At 41.5% G+C, this 23,241-nt stretch overlaps 1 protein-coding gene across 2 annotated transcripts in view; it reads right to left on the bottom strand.

Moving 5' to 3' along the window:
- Dis3l2 (DIS3 like 3'-5' exoribonuclease 2) overlaps window positions 1-23,241 on the bottom strand; it is a 428,102-nt gene that overhangs the window by 145,558 nt on the left and 259,303 nt on the right. For both annotated transcript variants that reach the window (XM_004662245.2, XM_045147855.1), the window contains exon 10: window positions 4,245-4,324. In XM_004662245.2, coding sequence (XP_004662302.1) covers window positions 4,245-4,324 — 80 coding nt within the window. The remainder of the gene's footprint in view (window positions 1-4,244; window positions 4,325-23,241) is intronic.

Raw genomic sequence — 23,241 nt, 5'->3', positions numbered from 1 at the left:
AGGAGATAAAGAAGATTTAGGCTTCTTAGCTGAAAGGGTAATTTGGAAGATACAAGTAACTTACCTAGAATCTGAAGGATTTTCACTAGAGTCACTGACTTGACCACAGGCATAAATAGGACTAATATGTGGAAAATTACAGGAAGATAACAGTGTTTCTGATCACTACAGGGAAGAATTTCCTAAGAGTCACTTAAGGTAGAAAGTTTAAGTGCAAGCTGGGTATTCAACAAATGAATGCTTCAGAGGTAATTCAAAAAGCAGAGGGTGACCAGATAACCATGGCATTCCCACACTCATGTGGTGAGGTCAAGTGTGAGGTGTGACCTGACAAACATGGCATTCTCACACTCAAGTGGTGAGGTCAGTTGTGAGGTGTGTTGAAAGTGATCTGTTACAATCATAAAACACCAAACTGTGTGATTTATTGTCTTTAGATTCTGGGTTAACATTACAATACCACTTTTATTATTAAATAATTTTCTTAAGCAAAAGTGAGAGAACCCACATTGCTTGGTGGTGATGATGGGGTTGTTCCTTTTCCAAAGTGTTTATAGGATAAAACAAGATGTGAATCACGTGAGTGGCAGAATCCCTTCCAAAGCAGAGCTTCCTGGGGCAGGGGGCATGTGAGACATCTCTCCTCTGCCTTCAAGCAAATTTTGACCTACTGGTGAATAGGTGGTCACTGAGAATCATGTAGTCGATTGTTTATGCCATGGACCTGACTGGAGAGGCTTAACAATGCCTGGGAATACACTGGTACTCTGGGAGGATGAGGACTGACTTTGCTACATCTGTCTATGCACTCTATTTTTTCACAGAATTCAGATGACTTCAATGGCAACAAACAAAAATATAACTTTTATAAAGTATTTTTTTATAATTATTTTTATTTATTTGAGAGGTAGAGAGAGAAAGAGGCAGATAAAGAGAGAGAAAGAGAGAGAGAGAGAGAGAGAATATGGGTACACCCGGGCCTACAGCCATTACAAACAAACTCAAGACACATGCACCACCTTGTGCATCTATCTTACATGGGTCTTAGGGAATCAAACTTGGGTGCCTTGGCTTTGCAGGCAAGTCCCTTAACTGCTAAGCCATCTCTCTAGCCCTTTCTTTTCTTTCTTTCTTTTTTTTTTTTTTTTTTTTTTTTTTTTTGGTTTTTTGAGGTAGGGTCTCACTTTGGTCCAGGCTGACCTGGAATTAACTCTGTAGTCTCAGGGTGGCCTTGAACTCATGGCGATCCTCCTACCTCTGCCTCCTGAGTGCTGGGATTAAAGGCGTGCACCACCACGCCCAGCTCTTTTCTTTTTTAAAAGCAGGGTCTTACTCTAGCCCAGGCTGACCTAGAACTAACTTTGTAGCTCAAGCTGGCCTCAAACACATGGTGATCCTCTTACTTCAGCCTTCATAGTTCTGACACTAAAAATGTGTACCACCATGCCCAGCTTATAGTATTTTAAAAAATATTTTTGTTTACTTATCTATTTATTTGCAAGCAGAGAGAGATAGAGAGAAGAGAAGCAGAGATAATGGGTGCATCAGGGCTTCCAGCCACTGCAAATGAACTCCAGATGCACGCTCTACCTTGTGTGTTTGGCTTTGCATGGGTAGTGGGGAATTCAACTCCACCTGTTAGGCATTGCAAGAGAGTGCCCTGACTGCTAAGCCATCTCTCCAGCCCTGTTATTCTTTTTTTTTTTTTTTTTTCATTTGCCATTTATTTATTTATTGTTAGTTTTATTTATTTATTTGAGAGCGATAGAGAAAGAGGCAGATAGAGAGAGAGAATGGGTGTGCCAAGGTGTCCAGCCACTGCCAACGAACTCCAGATGCCTGCACCCCCTTGTGCATCTGGCTAATGTGTGTCCTGGGGAATTGAGCCTTGAACTGAGGTCCTTAGGCTTCACAGGCAAGCACTTAACCACTAAGCCATCTCTCCAGCCCTCATTTGCCCTTTTCTGTCTTAAGGATGTTACAGTAAATAATGCGAGATGACATGTCACTACAATATTTTCAATATGTGCATTTTGGGGAATTGTGCATTTATCCTGAGCTGATGAGCTTAGATAAAATCCTTGTAATCATTCTCTTTTCTGAACCATTTCAAGGCTAGGGATAGTACCAGACACATGTTTAAAGTTCAAAACATAACAGTTTTTTTTTTTTAAATAAGCACAGTTATAGATTATATAAATATGCCCAGAAAACATTTGCTTTTTGAAACATTAAGCATTTTCCCCCTGGTATTAACTAGTAACTAACATAAATGAGCTTAGCCAACCTTCACCCCAATCCAAACTGGTCTTGACTTGGTATTTTTCATTTCCCTGAATAAATGGCCTTGGCTGACTGTAGAAGGGCCACCATAAAAAGGCCTCCCTGGCCACCTCAGGCCTTTCTTCAGTCCTTGTGCTGTTGCTGCTGAGTAGATACGTGGCCAATGTCCTTTGTAATGTGAGAAACAGACAGAGGGAAGGGCCTGATGGCCTGGTGCATTAAGACACTACTAGGAAGCTTGTGATTGCTGGCGCCTCATAATTTTTTTTTTCCTCATGGTAGGGTCTCACTCTATCCCAGGACTAGGAAGCCTTTGCTGCACACTTGTGTATCAGGTATAAAACTGCAGTGTTTACAGTGAGTGAGGCAGGGCATGTGTCAGCTCCCAGCTGTTCCTGCAAGGTCAAGGGTTCCAGGCCAGAAAAGGAGAAACAGGTATTAGACTTTTTCCAGTAACAACTATGAAACTGGATCGCATAAGTGAAGCAGCTGCTTATGAACATTCAACTAACACACAGAGAGCTGTAACTCAAGGGCAGGAGGTCCAGGTCTACCAGCCTTCTGCCTGGGCCACTTGTCACCATGCTGGTGAGGGGAGTGGGGTCTGCACCTAGAGCAGGTCTGCCCAAGCCTTCGCACACAGCAGAGATGGCTCAGCATTTAAAAAATTGAGCTACAGTTTGCTTTTGTAAATAAACTGCTCCAACTTTGGATTAAAGATGTAGATACTTTCTCTAAAATTACTTCCATGGGAACTTTTATCACTTTAGCCTCTTTTCAATATCTTAAGTAGAAATTTCTAGGGCAGGGCTAGAGAGATGGCCTAGCAGTTAAGGCACTTGCCTGTAAAACCAAAGGAACAAGTTTCAATTCCCCAGTACCCATGTAAAGCCAGATGCACAAGGTGGCATATGTGTCTTGGGTTCATTTGCGGTGCTTGGAGGTCCTGGCATGCCCATTCCCCAACCCCTCTCAAAAATAAATAAATAAGAAAAAGAAAGAAAGAAAGAAAATACTAGGGCATATGGCTCAGTGGTAGAGTGCTTGCTTATGATGCACAAGGCCCTAGGTCTAATTTCTAATAGAAGAAAGGGAGAGGAAAAGAGAGAAAAGGATAGGGGCTGGAGCTGACTATTACTGTCTGTTAGAGGGCAGAGGCTTGCATTGGGGGGATGTGAACATATTTTAAGTGTGTACCATCAATGCTCTGTGGCCAACTAAAATCAAAACGGCAGTACCCCCCTTATGGGCAAGTTGCCAAGGGCCATGTGTCACTGTCAAGGCCATCTCTGAGAATAACTAAAGCCACAGCAGTCACCCAGATACCATACAAGAACAAGAAGTAGAGTTAGATTACTACAAATAATGTATCTGGGGGGAATGGGAAGACTAAAGGGTTTATTCTCCTTACACCTTTCACACTTTGTTATTACTTTCTCCTACCACACTTACTAACAGCCTCAGCCCTAGGTTTTCTTGCCCAGCAACATCCCAAAAGAATGTTCAAAGGCTCTTAGCCTGGCATTCCTGATCCATTGGATGGATGAAGAGTGACAGGAGCAGGGGGCTTTCTGCAGCTCAGGCCTGGGACAAGTGTTTCCAAGGAGTGTGCCTGCTGCCTACTACACAATGTTTTGGCAGAGGCCCCTTCAACCCCCTGCGTAGAGCCAATAGGGAGGGACTTCCTTTTTGCCATTCTCATACCCAGGCTGGAGCTAACTGAAGGGCCCTGCTGCCTCTTCTAAGGCCAAAAAGATCTGGTGTGTGTAAATTTCTCATTCTTACCCTCACTAGGATCACCATAGAAGCAAAACCTTGAGGTTGATAGGCAAGTTCAGGAATGAAACCAACCCATCCTTGTGCATTACACTGTCCAGAGAGCACAAGGCAGCCAGCCTAGCAAAGCACATAGATATGAATTATTGCCCACTACACGAATAGCAGAGAAATTTCCATCCTACCATCAGTGAGTGGCTTGCAGGAGAGTGCATCATCGAGGTCTCGAGCAGTTGATGGGTCAATGGTGAAGATACAGTCTTTTCTAGGAAAGATTTAAGACATAATTAGCAGTGAACAAACAGTGGACACTTGACCCAACTGTCACTGTCACCAAGAATGGTTTGGCCTGTGCAGGCTCTGCAGTGCATGAAGGATTTCTATCATTTCTCTGTGAATCACCTGTGGCACTAGGAAGAGACAAAGGGTGATTGACTTCCTCTTCTCTATGACCTGGCACTAACTTCTCCTGCCCTCAGGAAGAACTGGTGTGATCAGGGAGTTAGGGTTAGAGTCGGGAAATAGCTTCTAGGAGGGAGGCTTCCAGAGGGTTCTCTGACAAGAAGGGCAAGTCCAGTTGGTTGGTCCCCTCCAGGTTTTTTTTGTTTTGTTTTGTTTTGTTTTTTTTTTGCCTCTGCCCTTTGGTGACGGGCTGCAAGTACTTTCAAGCTCCTTCCCCCATCTTGAGAAGATGTGTGTCACAAAGAACAAATTACCTGACTCATAACCACGAATAACTGCAAAAAACTCAAGGTCATAGTTACCCACAAGTCTCGTCCCCCATCTTCATGTAGCATTCTCAGGTATATCTCACACTTACTCAAGGTCACATAGTCACCCTCAAGCCTAGCCTCCATTTCATGTAGCATTCTCAGGTACATCTCACACTGCTGGACAAAGACACTCTCATTTTGTTCCATAGGTTTCCACATAACACAGCCCACCAACTAACCCATTTTTCACCTGTAAATGACTAAAAATGGTGGCTTAGTCCTTAGTTCTCAGCCTTCCAGCCCTTTTATGCTAAATACCAGCTTGGACATTGGGGCATTCTGCAACAATGATTCTCCTGCCACAATACAGCTGTCTGGCTTGGTGCTCCCAGCACTTCCTGGACCCTCTCCAGGTCCCTCTACTTCATCCATCACTGCCCTGCGTGCTCCTGACTCATCAGTACTGACCAAGGCTGTGCTGGTGCTGGCCACATTTAGATAAGCTTGTTTTCAAAGGTGTCACTGCCAAAGTTTCTCTTCTGCTGAAAACTTCCCTCCAAAACTGTTGTGCTGCTCCTGCACAACCCACCAAATCCTTGGGCTTTTCTATTCACCCAGCCCTGTGCTGCCTGCTGCCCTTACTTCTCATCACTCCCACTAATCTCACCACCACACCTAAATCCAAGTACTAAGATTGGGGAATAAAAACCTGGCCACATTCAATATATATATTGATGTCAATATATTTTAAGATTCCACAAGCTGAGGAGATGGCTCAATGGTTAAAGGTGTTTTCTTGCAAAGCCTGCTAGCTCTGATTCAATTCCCCAGTATCCACATAAAGCTGCATAAAATGGCACAGGCATATTTGTAGTGGCAGGATGTGCTGGCATGCTCAGACTCTCTTTTTCTCTCTCATAAATACATAAATAATAATAAAAAAATGTATGTGCATGTATATATACACACATTAAAAAAAGATTCCTGAAATGTCAAAAAAGGGGAGGGGGCTGGAGTGATAGCTTAGCAGATAAGGTGCTTGCCTGCGGAGCCTATAGACCCATGTCCAACTCTAAGATCGCAGGTGAGCCAGACACACAAAGGTGAGACAAGCGCAAGGTCTCACATGCCCACTAGGTGGTGCAAGCACCTAGAGTTTAATGACACTGGCTGAGGCCCTGGAGCCAATTCTCTCTCTCTAAAATATTTAATTTTTTAAAAAAGTCAAAAAAATAGATAAATCTTAAATGGTAAAAGGATAACTAAATTGTCAATATAATTCCACAGTGGAACAAGACTTGGCAGTGAAAATAAACACATTACTCACGCACACTACAGCTTAAATGAATTTCAAAGGGTAGCAGGCTAAGTGAAAGAAACTACTGTCAAAAGCACACATACTACCATGGAGATGTGCTTAAAAAACATGAGGTTAAGTGGGGCTGGAATACAAGTGCAGTGGGAGAGCTGGCCTAGCATACCTGAGGTCCTAGGTTCTATCCCTGACACTGAAGGAAAATTAAAATTTCAAAAATCCTTATTTTTTGTTTGGTGTGTGATTACAGTTATGAAATTCTCAAGAAGACAGAATTATAATGACAAAGAGAAGATCAGCAGTTTCTAGGGCCTGAGAGTGAGGTGTCTGTACAGGGAGTGGAGAATTGCCAATCTTGGCTATGGTGCCTAAGATCTGCATGTGCCTTAAATTCATGGGCCTCTACAAAAAATAAAGTTCAATTTTATTGTTGGTTAATTTTTATTTATTTATTTATTTATTTATTTGAACTAGAGGGGAGTGAGGCAGAGAGAGATAGGAAAAGAGAGAATGGGCACAGCCACTGTAAACAAACTCCAGGTGCACGTGCCATTTTGTGCATCTAGCTTATATGGGTCCTGGGGAATCAAACCTGGGTCCTTTGGTTGTGCAGGCAAGCGCCTTAGCCACTAAGCTATCTCTACAGCCCTTGTTTGTTAATTTAAAAATAAGTTAACATGTTGATGTTTAAATTGAGGTAAGTAAAAAATGTTTTAAATGTTCAAAGGTTTGATCAATGGGTAGTAGAACTGTATATTAATTTTCCCCTTATACTGCTTCATATTTAAAAATGTTTTCACTGTATTTCGTTTTTATTTAAGGAATGGTCTCACTCTGGCTCAGGCTAACCTGGAATTAACTATGTAGTCTCAGGGTGGCCTCAAACTAACAGCAATCCTCCTACCTTTGCCTCCCGAGTGCTGGGATTAAAGATGTGTGCCATCATGCCCAGCACGGTATTCCTTCCTTCCTTTCTTTTTTTCTAAGGTAGTGTTTCACTCTAGCCCAGGCTGACCTGTAATTCATTATGTAGTCTCAGCCTCCCATGTGCTGGGATTAAAGGCATGAACCACTGTATTTCTTTTTTAAATGGAAAAATAACACTGACAATTGTCCATCAGATATATATTGCTCAGAAAATGTCAATTCCCTTATCATAGGTTTAGATTCCTCTTGCTTATTACAGATAATGGCTTTAAAAATAATGGTATTATATATATGTAAGGAGAAGAATAGATTAATGGGGGTGAAAAGAACCAAGTGAGGTCAGGGGAAGAGACTGAATAAAGGAAAGGTGGAGGGAGGGCTAATCAAAATCTAAGAGAATATAAATAAATCGTATGGAAACCTACTTTCTTGGACAATGGAACACTCAGGAGCTGGAGATTGTTGCTAGAAAATTTTCAGTGTCAAGGATGAGATACCTTCCAGTGAGTTGTTGGCCAGGGAGGTCCCTGATGCCCCCAAAATATTATAGGCCATTGCCAAGGCCCTTGGTTTCCCACCAGGAATAGATGGGAACACCCTATTGCTGAATATTCCACATACTTGGGCTACAAGGCCACTAAGAAATCCTGCTGGAACTGAGCTGATAACCTCCTTCATGTAGACCAGCTAACAGAAAGCTGGAAGAAGCCATTCTGCATGCAGATCAATGGGAAAGAGAGAAATCACCAGTGAAGATACTCAACAGTGGACACTGCAAGCCTTATATTTGGCCAGCCAGGCCAAATGAGCCAATAGGTGCAATAGTGGCATATCTGGCATGGTGGAAACCAACTGCCCTCTAATTGGACTGGAGGCACGCTCCATGAGAGGGAATACATCCCTGATACTGAAAACTTAAAACAGGGGTAGTCATGAGCCTTAGGGGTGTAACCTCTACTGCTGTCTGGCTAAGTGTATATACTATGTTTCTCAAACTGCCCAGTAAGCACTTCTCTTAATTTTCATACCCTTATATTAATGCTACTCTCAGTTTTGGTAGAGAACCTTCTCTTTTCAGATGTCAGTGGCCTTGGGATGACTCAGAAGATATCATGGTGCTGGGAAGAAGTGACAGGAGTGCTCAGCACTGCAATATCTCTATCACACCTTCCAAGGCTCAGGGTATATTGCAGAAGAGGTGGCAGAAAGAATATAAGAGCCAAAGGAAGGGTAGGACTCCTTACAATGTGCTCCCCCCAGACACAAAATGGCCTGGATATCCATGACCTCATAGTGCCTGACAATACCTACAGAAGACCATCATAAGAGGAGGAAAAGATCATGACATCAAAATAAAAGAGAGACTGATTGAGATGGGGAGGGGATATGATGGAGAATGGAGTTTCAAAGGGGAATGAGGGGGAGGGAGGACATTATCATGGGATATTTTTTATAATCATGGAAGCTGTTAATAAAAAAATTTTTGAAAAAAAATATGATGCCACCTAGAATGAGAGGTATCAAAAGCAATTAAAGAGTAGTTCCAGAAATATTGGGTTACCATCTTACACCCTATGAGAAAGAGAGAGTGAGGCTGGAGAGTGAGGCCCAGTGAGAAGGCATTTTTTCTCCCAGTGTGTGCACAAAGGCCCTTGATTTAACACCACACACACATCATCATCATCATCATCATCATCATCATCATCATATAATAAAAGAGGTTGTAAATAAAGAATATCAGAGAAATAGAAAAACACTGAAATTCATGGAAAGTATATTGTCCCTAGAGTCTCAAATATAACTGATGCAACTCAGATGGATAAGAGATGATGGATGATAACAGGAAGAACTAGGAACATATGATACTAATTTTGACTTGACCATAATGGGCTCCACCATGGAGAGGACTTTGAACTTATTTCAGAAGGTAAAGAAAGGACAGACTGCCCTTTGCTCCTTTTTGTTTCCCTATAAAACCTGGCCAAAGGACTTACTGAGTCTGCAATAAAAAACACTTGTGTAACTAAAATTGATGTGTCACCTGCCATAGGAGGATTGTTTTGGTTCTTTTTCTTTCATCATGATGACATCACAGGAAACTCTAGGCCAAAATAAATACGTAGCTTAGGGGAAGATACAGTTTACTAGTTTACTGGGAGGGTTAACTAGGAAGTTATATTTTCTTAATATCTCTGTTTTTTTTTTTTTTTTCTTGAGCCGTTCATTTCTGTGGACACACTGAATGTTAATGGCTGCTGAGACATTTCTAGCCTAAAACAAATCCAGCCATCTGCAACAGAGTAAGGCTTTATAGTTAATTTGTAAGTGTCTTTATTAACAGGACCCAAAGTTGTTTGCTGAGGAAAATTCTAGACTACTTGTTTACTATGACCTTATTTGTTTATCTGTTCTTAAACCAGAAACATACAAATCTAAATGACAGTGAACAATGAGACACAATCCTCAGGAAGGCTGGCTCTCCCACCCAAGTAGAGGTCTGTCTGCCGGTATGACCTGCCCTCCCTGAAGGGCCTACAAATCTAAAGAGTCTGATCTCATGGCACATGAGCATTGTACGAATTCACAGATATTGCTTGGTTGGGACAGGGTCTGATTTTTGATAAGCTGGTAGAGTTAGCTAGTTGCAGCAGAGACAATGTGCTGAAATATTCACATGTGGGAGCTAGGGATGTAGCTCAGTGGCAGAACAACTGCTTAAATACTCAAGGCCCTGTATTTGATCCCTACAACTGAAAAATTTATGTAGCCCTTAATAGAGTTTGCCAACTCTCTTCCAAATGGATGTTTCCTGATGCTTTATGTTTTTACAAAAGTTCTTGTTACTCACTCAGTTTGGGACATGCTGGGCTGATTTCTGAGTCATACTACGACTTTGACTTCTCAGAGCCTTTATGAAGTGGTACCAGCAGTTCATGCCAGACCTAGCTGTCCCTGGTACTTCACTGTGGTGGAGTATCTCCCTGAAACAAGTTTCCTCAGGAGAGCCTTTCTGGAGACCTGCAATGGGGCACCCTGCATTACCTCCAGCAGAGTCCTTAGCCTACAAAAGGCTTTGCCACCATGCTTAATCTAAAAAATGTTGCAAGAAGTCAACATGGTGGCTGAACTATCCCCTGCAGGGAAGCTAATGTGTTTGCTCTTGTGGTGTTCTTTTATGGGCAGTTAGGGGTGGAGGTGGCCCAGTGCAAAGAAGCACTCTTTTGAGCTGGTAGTCTGCATCTTACAGCTACAGGTTCATGCTCAGTTGCATCTTGCCTCTAGGAGGCTATTTGTAGTATGAACTCTCATCAACTAGTTTTCATCTTGGCACCACCCATTTTCCTACTCCAAAATACCTCTTACCCCATTTACTGATTTTCAGAAAGTCCATTGCATTACATGTAATAGCTGCAAGCTGCCGAAAAGTCATGTTTGGACAAAGTGCAGGACATAAACAAATCCATATGTATAATGAGGAATTACAATATTTTATAATTTTGTGTTGGGGGGATGCTGGAAGAAAGTGACATGCAATGTGGACTAAGGGAAAGAACTCCTAGACACTGAAACTCAGAGTGCTCCCAACATGAATTTGTATTATAGGTCCAAACTTGCTTTCACACACTATGGAAAATTGGGAGAAGCAAAGGAACAGTGAGTGACCCTGACAAACCCACACCTTAGTGTTGAGAACCAGTGATTTAATCTGTTGTCATCGCCACATTACGAATCGGCCATGATGTGGTACGCGAGAGCTCCTTGTGGTTGTGGGCCACAGTGAGCTGCTGGCCTCAGCACTTGGGAGCCCAGCCCTATAGGGCGGGGATGGGACAAGGAGGCGGTACACCATACAGCTACTCCACTCTGTTAACATGCTTGGGATTTTATTGGCTCCTTTTCTGGAAGGCTTTGGTGTCAAAACCTGCAGGAAGCAGCTGGCCTGCCAGCTTTTAGAACTGGTGAGACCAAATATTTAAAGAGTTCTGCAACAATGGTTTGAAAGAACCTAACCTGACTTACAGATACTAAAGTGCCAGGTGGGGGAGGGAAAGAATGAGTACATGAGGCTGCAGAATTTCTATTCAGAGAAATGTTATGTAACCAAAATTTTTGGAGGCACGTGACTCAGGGGTTTAAAAGAACTTTTTAAAGGCACAGTTAACTTCCATGAGAGTCTGTTCTACTCAAAGCCATTGGTTTGGGGAAAGGACACATAAGAGTAATGAAAAGCCTTCTATATCTTCTTAAGACCTGGTTCAGAGCCCCAGGAAATAAAAGCACTGAGGGAACGTCTGCTCCTTTCTCATTCTCACCCTTCCTACAACCCCCTTCCTTCTCTGCCTCTCAAGGCACCAGTGTCTCTACTTCTTTCTCAGTGCCTTTGCCGCTGCCTCCTCTCCAAAGCACCTCATCACTGTCCCCTGACTGGGTTTTGTTAATGGCTGTACACATCACAAAAGTAGCCTGCCTAAGGCTATGGTTGTTGCCAGATTAATCATCTTAAAGCATGTGTATGGTCAAAATGCTTCAGCTTAAAGTTAATGAAACAGAAATTCAGCTTAGGATTCAAAGACTTCCAAGTACTTCTCAAGTTAGATTTCACATTACCAACAAGATTTCACATTCCCAACATACACCTTATATGCCAAACTGTTTTCCATATCTTCTGATCTCTGAAGCATTGTCTACGCTATTCTTGTACTAGGACACTTTCCTCACCAATTTCCAAAGTCTAAGACTGTGGTAGTTGTAACAAAACATCTAAAATGTTCCCTGTAGTTCATTTGTTTGAGTGAATACTTAATCCCTACTTAGTAGTGCTGTCCAAGACACTGGGAAACCTTTAAGAGGTGGAGATTAGCTGTAAGAAGTGTGTTGTTGAGGGTAGCTTTGAGGTTTTATAGTCTAGCCCTGGTTTCTGTTCTCTCTTTCTCTACTTCCTGCTGATACGACAATGTGACACTAGCTTCCTGCTCCTGTCATGCTTTTCACAGCATTATGGACGTCCCCTGGAAACCATAAGCTATAAATAAACCCGTACCTTCCATAAACTGCTTCTTGTCAGATATTTTGTCCCAGCACAAGAAGGTGACTCACACAGGTAACTGGTACCAGGAAGTGGGGCAACTGCTGTGATGAACTTGACCCCTGACCATGTGGTTCTTAGGCTTTTGGAACTGGTTTGTGGGAGGACTGTGAAAAAGTTTGGAGTTTTGGACTAAATTAGCCTTACAATGCTGTACATAGAGCTAAATAAACCATTCTGGTGGAAGTTTTAAAAACCAGAAAGTCTGAGAGAAATGGAGGCTTGGCTCATGAGATTTCAGAGGGGAATAAAGACTCTATAGAGAACTGGGCTAAAGGTATTTGTGTAACAGTTTAATAAAGAAACTAGCTGCATTCTTCCTGTGTCTTAAGAACTTATGTAAAGATAAATTTAAAAGTAATGAACTAATGTGTTTGGAAGAAGAAATTTCAAGGCAGAATAACAGTGAGTCTGTGACATGGCTTCTTTTAGCTGTCCTGACTCACATTTATGTTGAAAGAAAAGAAAATACAGAGCAGAAAGACATTAAAAATATAAAGTTTTACATGGAAAGAAATGTGAGCAAATATAAAAATTAGGGCACAGAAACTACAGCTGCTTAAACTGCAATTATTAAATAATTTATCATCATTAAAGATAAGCCAACTGTTCTGCACTAGGACAATAGGAAAGATGCTCTGAGAGCAAGACCCAATCCACTGAAGGCTCAATATAGGAAGAATGCAAACTTTTTTGAAAGGACATAGTCTGAAAGGAAGAATGCTTAAGAAGTCTCTGTTCCCCAAGGTCAGCATACACAGGCTAATAAAGCTGTGTAACATGGGCACTTCATTACAATCTGACTGAATGTGGCAGTACTGCCATATGGTACTGGTTTTGGAAGAATGAAAGATAAGAATAATGTGAAGGTCATGGTATTTTGTACCATGGTTCCAGAAAGCTGCTGAACCTAAGCAATGTGAGGTAGTGTCTGTCAAAGTCACTGCAAAGAAGCCCTGTCAGGCTACCACATGAGCTGTGAAGGTGAAGTCCAAGTTGCAATGAAGACCTCAAGCTATTAGAAATGCCAGAACCATGGGATGTTTGCCAAGAAAAAGCTGTGGGATGTGGGCATATCCAGGCCACAAAAGAGGCTACAGGCCACACAGCTGGAAGGGTAGAGCTACCCAAGCCATTTGGAGCCCAGAGGATTTCATCACAAGTCCCAAACACTGGACATGGTGCTTTGTGTGTTTGCCCTGCTGGGTTTTGGTCTTGTTTTAGTCCAATATTTCCTTGCTATGCTCCCACTCCTCCCTTTTGGAATGGAAATGTATATTCTGTGTCATTTTATATTGGATGTATGTAACTTGTGCTTTTATTTTACAGGGCTCACAGTTAAGAGATGACTTTGAGTCTCAGATAACACTCTAGACTTCTGAATACTGTTGGGACTGGTAAAAGCTTTGGAGGCTTTCAAAGCTGGACTGAATGTACTTTATATCATGAGATAGCTATTAGTCTATGGGGGCCAGGGCAGAATGTGGTGGTTAAATATAAAATGTCCTGCATAGATTCAAGTGTTGGAATGCTTAATCCCTAGTTGGTGGTGCTGTTCTGGAAAACTGTGGAACCTTTAGGAGTGGCGCTTGCTAGAGGAAGTGTGTCACTGAGGGCAGGCCTTCAGACTTTATAGTCCAGACTCATTTATTGTTCTCACTTCCTCCCTGCTGATGTGAAGATTTGATACCAGTTTCCTGCTCCTGCCAGATTTTCCCCACCATGATGGACTTCCCCTCAGAACTGTAAACTGAAAATAAACACATTTCTTCCCTAAACTGCTTATGGTCAGGTCCTTTCCCCAAGAACAAGAAATAACTGATACAAAGATCTACCTTACTTCTCAATGTCTGGGTGCAATACCTTCTTTCTAGGGATCTCCTAAGCTCCACAGAGTAGTTACATCTCTCTACTGCCCTGCTCATGCTTTTGACCTGCCCCTCTCTGTCTTTGATATACTTATTGATACTTACTTATGGACAATCTTATCACTGTTAAGCTGGGAGCCAATCTCTGAGACTGGTCTGTATTTGTAACAATGAAAGCATATGTAATGAATAACTGATGGACAGATGAATGAAAAAAAATGACCAAAGGGATCTATTTAGCATTTTTTCCATTCAATATTGCCACTATGCCTTAGGAAACACATTTAAGATTAGAACTCATGACTTCCTGGCATCAGATCCTGTGGTCACACCACAGTGTTATTGTTTCCAAGGGTGTCCTTTTCTCTCTTTATCCCATCTTCTTTTCTCATAAAACAGTGTTTTACAAACTGTGGTTTAGGGACCATTTCCAGATTAACAGAATTTATAGAGGCCCTCCTCTGTCCATGACTCTGGATTTGTCTCCCTGCGAGCAAGCAATTCTGGTAGGAAGGATCTGGGTCAATGGTAGTGAATGGGTGTAAAGGAATGGAAAATATCTAAGAAAAAACTGCAAGAGGATAAAGAATAAAATTTTTACTCCAATGCTTTCTTAGCTAGATGGTATCACAGTTAATACAGAAAGCAGAAATTTTTATGTAACCACAGCAGAAGAACTAGCCAAGGAGCTAGAGTACTCATCCATGGTACTATGTCCCCAAGAGCACTGCCACAGTCCAGCCAGGTGGACACTGGGCCTTCCAGTAAAGTCAGATGCTGAATTCATCTGCACATCCATCTCACTGAGCTGGAATCATCATCCCTTCTGGTTCTGGTGAGTGGGCAGCACCTTCTATTTTTACTGGTGGCAGTTTCTAAAACCTTTACACCATTTCTTTCCCTGAGTTCCACTGACACAAATGATGCTAAGGAATCTGCTGCAAAGTCCAGAGCTTTCTGAACAGTAAGAGATGGTCAGGGCTGGTAAGAGTGTAAAGTGACTGCGGTCCATTTGCCCTGGTCTTTTGTCCTCCCTCCACACATTCATGAACCACAAAGTGAGCAGAAAGAAATTGCACAGCACTCTAGGAAGGTCCCTTTTACTTGACCATGGATTTTTAATTGTGGGTGCACAGAGGGAAACCTCAAGTGCTGGCAAAATTCTAGACAAGTGAATGTGGTTATGAGGTTCTTTGACTTTCTATACGACAGGGATAATGTGGGACTCAGTCAGAACCAACTGAATTGCTCTCCTCTTTCCTATCTGTTTACTTACTCACCCAGTGAATTTCTCGTAGCTCTGTCCTAGAGCAGATGCCACAAACAAGACTAGCCTACTGCTGTGGGAGCCAAGAAAGCCATGGTTTAAACACAGAGAATGAGTTCAAATTAATGTTCTCTCAGTTTCTAGGGTAGTTGAAAGAATAGTAAAATAATCTACAAAGACTCATCAGAGGCCAGGTATAGCAAGTCAAAGCTGAAATTTTAGCACTCTGGAGGCTGAGGCTGGAGTTTCAAACCAACTGGGCTACATAATAAGTTCCCGGCCATCCCACGCTACATGGCAACTCTGTCTAAACCCCTCTACCCAAACAAACAAACAAACAAAAATCTTATCAAAGGTCATAATCTTGCCATTTGCTTCAACTTTTTAAAAAAATATTTTTATTTATTTGCAAGCAGAAAGAGAGGGAGTTAGTACATTTTCTTTTTTTTTAAACCGGGGTCTCATACTTGTAGCCACGCTGGCTTGGAACTCACTATGTACTCAGACTGACCTCAAACTCACATAATCCTCCTGCCACAGCTTTCCAAATATGCTTCGATGTTTAAATTAATTTTAAAAAATACTTATTTTTATTTGAGACACAGAGAGAGAGAGAGAGGGAGGGAGAGAGAGAGGGGAGAGAGAGGGAAAATGGGCAAGCCAGAGCCTCTAGCCACTGCAAATGAACTCCAAACATATGCACCACCTTGTGCATCTGGCTTACATGGGACCTAGAGCATCAAACCTGGGTTCTTAGGCTTCGCAGGCACATGCCTTATCCACTAAACCACCTCTCCAGCCCTGCTTCAACTTTAATTTTTTTTTTAAGGAGAGACAGAAGGGAAGAGGCAGAGAGAATGGGAGTGCCAGGGCCTCCAGCTGCTGCAAACAAACTCCAGAGGCATGCACTACTTTGTGTACTTGGCTTTACATGGATACTGGAGAATCAAACCAGGGTCGTTAGGCTCTGCAGGCAAGCACCTTAACTGCTGAGCCATCTCTCCAACCCTGCTTCAACTTTTCTTTTAAAATATGTTTTACATGCTATTTCTTTATTTGATAGAGAGGGAGGGAGGGAGGGAGGGAGGGAGGGAGGGAGGGGTAGAGGTAGAGGTAGAGAGAGGGGCAGATAGAGAAAGAGAGAGAATGGGTGTGCCAGGGCCTCTAACCATTGTAAATGAATTCCAGATGCATGTGCCACCTTGTCCATCTTGCTTTACGTGGGTACTGGGGAATCAAACCTGGGTTCTTCGGTCTTGCTGACAGTACCTTAACTGCTAATCCACCTGTCGAGCCCTGCTTCACTTTTGTCTCCCTCCAAACCTCCTTCATATATGGCTTTTTTTATTCTTTTCAAAGCTGAACTAATGTGTCAAGAAACCCTGGAATGTACATGCAAGCACACATACAAACAAGCACACATGCAAATAAATAATTTTTTTAAAGTCAAAGTAAACTCAGAGAAGTCTCTTTTTACCTCTATCCTTCCACCCTTCTACCCTGTCCCCTATACTTAACCATTTAATCATTTTGTTCATCCCTTTGTAGTCTTTTTATTTGTTTGTTTTGGGTAGTGCTAAGGATTGTGCTTAGGACCTTATACATTCTAGGCAAGTGTTATATTACTGAGCTATATCCCTGGTTCCTATTACAGATATGTTATTAATATTTGTTATATGTGTATGCATATATGTATGTATGTATGTATGTGTACACACACACACACACACACACACACACAGAAAAATCACTGTGTAAGTTCAGAGACCACAGTCATAGAATCATCCCTGTTACAAGGCCACTTCAGTCCAAATGTGATCCCTCAAAGGCCTCAAAACCCAAGAGACAGAGCAACCCATATGCTGAACATTTTGGATGAGTTGGGGTTGGAGGAAGAGTTCACTGCCTCATTAGGCATGCATGCAACCTTAGATAACTGTAACCATTACAAGAACTCTGAGAGGCTGAAATTAAATAGGACTGAATTACTATTAACTCAGGCCCTCTGCAGCCACAAAGAATTAACTGACTCCCTTTTATAGTACAAATCCTTTCAAACATGACATTTCCCAAGAAATATGCTCACCCTTTTCTCAATGGGCTTATAACTATGTGTGTATGTGTCTAGTCTTTTTCATACATTTAATCCATTTTATATCAAGAACAAATCCAAGTTGTTAAAAGCAGTGAGATATGAACATGAAGACACATCGGAAATCAAGACAAAAGAAGGCAGAACTCCTTCATCCAACAAATAGTTAGCATATCTACTGTTCTAGGTACTCAAGACTCATTTGAGAACAGACAGACAAATGTTCCTATCCAATTACACATGTGTGTGTACATGTGTGTAGAAACAGAAAATAAACAGCAGGACAGAGTAAGGGTCAGGGAGTGATAATTATAAGGATGTATAAACAGAGTCTGAGTTGGCTGCAATGCAAAGATACCATAAGGAAATGAGGAGGTGAGCAATGTCTCTGCCCAGTGAACTTACCTAAATGCACTGCACTATCAACTAACAGGACTTCTGTGGAAGCCAAAGATAGCTGGCCTCTGAACAATTACTTTCTGTCCAAGAAGACTTAAAGCTAGGCTTTGCAGAACACACAGCCTGTGTGCCTAAGGGATCAAGGATGGCAGGCGAGTTCCCCAGGCCCAGAAAGTCTCTTTATCCCAAACTCTCTCAATATATTCTTGTAGTAGAGTTTCCCTATATTCCAGTCTTAAAACATCAGACTACATTAACTGTAAGACAGGTATCAAAATACTGGTTTCTAAAAATTCCAATTTAAACTCAGACAAAATGAGGTGTCTATTAGCCTCTAGGAAATGATTTCATGGAGGAATCAAATATATAAGCCCCTCAATACAGAGTATTGAGTTTAAACATAAAAATCTTCATAGACTACAAGCAAACCTTCAATATATAAGCAATCTTGCTGTCATTAAAGATACCCCCCCCCTTTTCCTTGAGAGAACAGAATTATACTTATGGTGGCTATTCACTTTCATTTTAGGTATGGGGCAACTGAGGCTAAGAGTAATTAATTTACTTACATCATAGAACTGCAGAGCTATGACGACTGGGGCTCAGAAAATAATACCTCCAAATAAAGGCCTGAGATACAAAGTTTCTCTCTACTTTTCTTTTGCCTACCTTTGATTCTATCATTCTCCCTTTTTCCAAGAAATCAGAAGCCAGACCCCTTCCCCAAGGGCAGACATAAAACCTAAAAACATTATCCTAATGTTCTCCTACATTTTAAAGTGAAGTCCCCTCCTCCGCAAAAAAAACTCAGATCTCCCTTATTTGATTATAGATCATTAGGATAGCCCCTGCCTCAATTCAAGAAAAGGTCCTGCCAATTCCCAGAAGGAAGGAATGCTGTATGGAGAAAGAACCCAGGCAGGCCTTGTGGTTTCTCCCCTTTATCTACTACTATTAAATCCCATACCTTCTGACCAATCACAAATGCTGTCCAGGCTTCACAGAATCTAAGAATAAAAAGGAAGTTTATCTTGGGTCCTTGGGTCATGAGATTGAAGGCTCTTTTATCAGATACAACTATGAGTGAATGACCTGTCATCTGTTGTCAGGCTGTCAGCCCTGAACCTTTATGCTAGGCAGGAAAGGGTAATATCATCCACCCTTTTTCTGACTCTAACACAACAGGATTAAGGATCTGCCAAATGGGAAGGTATAATCCAGACACAGTGCTGCCTGTAATCTCAGCACTTGGGAGGCTGAAACAAGACTGGATTACATGGTGAAAGACTGTCTTAAAAAAAAAGGTAAGTGAAAGAGGGGAGATGAAGTGGGTAGAGGTGCTAAAAATAAATCAGTTGGGCCAAGCAGGTTTATTACAATATAAACTGAAATCTCTGCTTCCACCCTTAATTTCATAATTTATCTTATCTTAGGATCTGAATATTCTGGAAGCATTTGGGCTGAAATGATCATTATCCCAATGGTTACAGGACTCAGGTCTACAATGCTCACTGATCTAAAAAAACTTGGGAGATAGAACTTGATAGAAGGAAAACAGGCTTATTCAAGTCCAGTCCTAAGAAAGATGGAGAAGACATTTCTTTCTCAAGTTTCCATTTTTGAGGACACCTCAAAAATGGGAAGGACCACAAGGAAACCTAAGGTTTTCAGGGACCATGAAGGATTATAGTGAGACAGTCAGTGGGAAATATCAGGCTGGGCATAAACTTTCACTTCTGAGCACCATAACCTCTTTTTGAAACTTGGAGTCACTTCTTGCTTTTTCTTTTTAGATAAACTAATTCATGTGTACAGGAGGAGAGAAGTGGGCCTTATAGATAATATCACGTGAAAAAGACGGGTTCATAGATTAGGTAAAGGACTAGGTAGGGAGGCAAAAAAGAAGTTCACAGTTCATCACACTTCATACCCCAGTCCTACTCCTGAACAACCAACTTAGTGAGAGTGCTATACGAGATACGTGTCTGTGCTTTCACAGTCACAACACAAATATGGTTTCCAGCTGTGCTATCACATTCCTGTCAACCCTTCAATGCAGTTCCTTGGCATGTAAGCCAAATCCCTGTACTGGCTGCTTCCTGATGTGTGTGTATGTGTGGGGAGAACTGGGGATCTGGGGAGTGGAAAGTCTTGACATGGTGAGATCTATGTCAGACCAGGCAGTATCTGAAGAGGGGATAAGGAAGTATCTTCCTTGGGTGGGTAACTAAAACCTGAGGAAGGGCTCCTCTTCAGAGGAGAGGAGCAGGAAGAGCATAAGGTGCAAAGAAGGGAGAATGAGCACAGGCAGCTCAAGTGAAGAAACCTACACTGGCAACAACCAATGACTTCATTTCAAGTATCACATCCAAACCTGACATTTTTCCACCCTAAGCCTTAAAGTCCACATACAGAGTGCTGCTATCAAATTTTATCAAAAGGGATATTCCTTAGTATATCCAAAACAGAAAAACATCAAGTCACATATTCCTTTAGAAAGACTATATAAAAATGGGGAGCAAGGAGGATGGACAAAGCAAGCAGTGTATGTGTGGATATACTTTTTTTGTTTGTTTGTTTGTTTGTTTGTTTGTTTTTTCAACGTAGGGTCTCACTCTAGCTCAGGCTGACCTGGAATTCACTATGGAGTCTCAGGGTGGCCTTGAACTCACAGCGATCCTCCTACCTCTGCCTCCCAAGTGCTGGGATTAAAGGTGTTCGCCACCACACCCAGCTTACTTTTTTTACTTAAATAGACTATACCTTTAAGTTTGCTTCACATTTTACAGAAAAAACACAGTTAACATGTGAAAAAAAATGTAACCGAATCTTAGCATGACTTTTTCTGAGACTACATACAATGGAGTAAAGGCCAGAATTCAACAGATTTAAATTCTAGTAGACAGTATTAAGAATAGTCACAAAGTCAAGGAATTAACCATGTCTAGACATCTCTCCTACATTTCTATTTGAGGAACAATATACATATATTTTTCATCCTTTGAATTCCCAAGCCAGGAATTCAGTACCTGCTGTTGAAAAGGATCATCATCCTTAATTCTCAATTCATTTATTTATCAGGCTAAAATGCAAATGCAAGGGGTGAATGCATTTCAACAGCCCTGAAGCTCCAAAAGCCTTCTCAGGCAACATGCTGAGCTAACTGGGGAAGGGTTAAGCCATCCCCTATTTTTCAGATCTGAAAAACAGTTATTCTGATATGAGAAGAATCATCACAATGGTGCTAGCTCCCTTCTGTAAGAGCTATACACATTGTTTTGTACAACTATATGATTGTTATGGCAACCATAAAAATGGAACTATCATTCTTCAAATTACACACTACCCATAGTAGATTACCTACATAAGTTTGTTCTGTAACACTGCTCTAAATTTCTTTTCAAAAAATGCTGTCGGTCCTATAGATGTTTAGAAGCAAGATAAAGTGGTCTCTTTCAAAGGGAGATTCCACAACAATGAATCTTTCAAAGGCCTTGCTCTTCAAGAACTCTAGGGCTTTCCTGTTAAGTCGTTTTATTCTCTGATCACTGGGAGACCTCAAAATATTCCTCCTGGGGGACAGAGGAACTGCCTTGAAAATGTATTCTCAAAATGAATGATTTCATTAAGTGAGTGAAGTGATGGTATTCAAGCATCATGAATGGGCCTTACTAGACCTGGTACAGTTCTGTAAAATGCTGAAGCCATTAGTTAGAGGCTCTGTATAGTGAGGTAAGAGGCTTGTATAAGTGATACATATAGCATTTTAATAAAATTTACTCTGTAACATGAATATATACTTCAAAAGCACCAAACAAATTTCAGCTACATTTAGTTATATTTCAGAAGGACCCCATTAATTCTTTGTTCAAAGTAAGTAGGACTGGAAATTTCAACAGAAAAATGTATTAATTCTTCTCACTAGCAGGGAAAGACAAGCCCAGTCTTTCATGTTTTAAATACTCATTTTGTGTCAAAATCCTACTGTAGTGTTCAGAGCTGGATCTATATAGTTTAAAAGGGTGAAGTCAGGTTGATAATGATTTCTAGGCTGATTTTAATAATAAATACTGAGATTTTAAGAGGAAAATGTGGTCATAATTATTGCTTGCACTGTTTCCAAACGACAAACAAAACCCAGAATCTAATCTACCACCCTCCTAGCAGCAATGACTTTCTTAAGGAGACAAGGCCTCGCTTGTCAATCCTGAAAGCATGATCAATCAGACCACAATTTGACAGACTGTCAAACTATGAATGGACGTTTCTTGCTCTCCTCTTTCTAGCCTTTCTCTATATAATCTGGAGTACACGTCAACACCCCTAAAGACAGAACTAAGAACATTGGCTCCTTGTCCTCTGGGAACAGCTTGACTGATTTGAGTTCCTTTCCTGCCTTTCCAACCATTATTTTTATGTTTGATTTCTGGGGAAAGTGGCTAAGTGAAATTGTTAGGACTTTCTTTCCTCCAAAGTTGGGCCTCTGACTCAGAACTCATAACAAAACTGATTCTCCATTTGTGCTTCCTTTCTTTGCTCACATGGGGCTTTGGTAAACTACTTCTTCCCAAACAACCTGAATCAGTGATGAGCAGATTCATCATCTTTTCTAGACTTTATTCCCTGAAAGATGGTTCCCCTCACTTATACAGCATCAAGCTCATATGATGTCTATTTCCATTTGTGGCAAACAGTACAGGTAGTAGCTGACTTTGAATTTTCACTTGATCTCAGCCAAAAGGCCAAGAGGCAATTGAATTATATCTTTAACTAGGATCTTTCAACTCCAACTTTTGGAACAAAAACTACTAGTGCTTTGAATGGGTTTTACCTATCAGACCAATTACCACAAGCACCAACATAGTTCTAGAGGTGAGAAATCAGTCTGCCTCAGGATGGATGGACTAGCAAGTCAGCAGCTTGAAGCTAGAGCCAGTGGCCTTATGGAAAGGGTTGGGGGGGGGAGGGAGAAAAGGAGGTTCCTCAGTAGATGTTTGGAGGGCAGAAGAGGAGAGAAGTTTCTGGGTTTCTTGCAGTCCTGGTTCCTGCCCTTGGATTCAGAAAGTCACCACAGGATCCTTAAAACAGATTAACCTTTCTGCTTAGTGAGCTCCAGTGGTTTCTGTTATTTGGGACCAAAAAAAAAAAAAAAAAAAAGTCTTAATTAAAGCAACAGCTGTGGAAAGTTTCCTAGAATGGCAAACTTGTCATGGCTTTCTCTAATGCGTTTTCACTCAAGAAGTCATGACAGGATGTTACAGTCACAGCTTCCACACCACCCTCTCCAAGGAGCAGCATAAGCCTTCCAGGTGTGGGAGGCAGAGGGAGGGCATGGCTGAATTGTAAGGTCAAGTTTCCACTTCAAAACCCAGTCAACTTTAAAACTATTGCCTTCATCATTCAAATTCCATAAAGTACAATGCTAGAACACTGATCTTTTGGCCAGCAGGAATTTGCAGAAAGAGGTTTTGACTTCTACTTCTCAATATAGGGGAGGAGAAGGGTGAAATGTTTC

Source organism: Jaculus jaculus, chromosome 4 (assembly GCF_020740685.1).
Source record: "Jaculus jaculus isolate mJacJac1 chromosome 4, mJacJac1.mat.Y.cur, whole genome shotgun sequence".
Classification (NCBI taxonomy): domain Eukaryota; kingdom Metazoa; phylum Chordata; class Mammalia; order Rodentia; family Dipodidae; genus Jaculus; species Jaculus jaculus.
The sequence above is the reverse complement of the archived record's forward strand: the minus strand, read 5'-3'. Positions and strand labels throughout refer to the sequence as shown.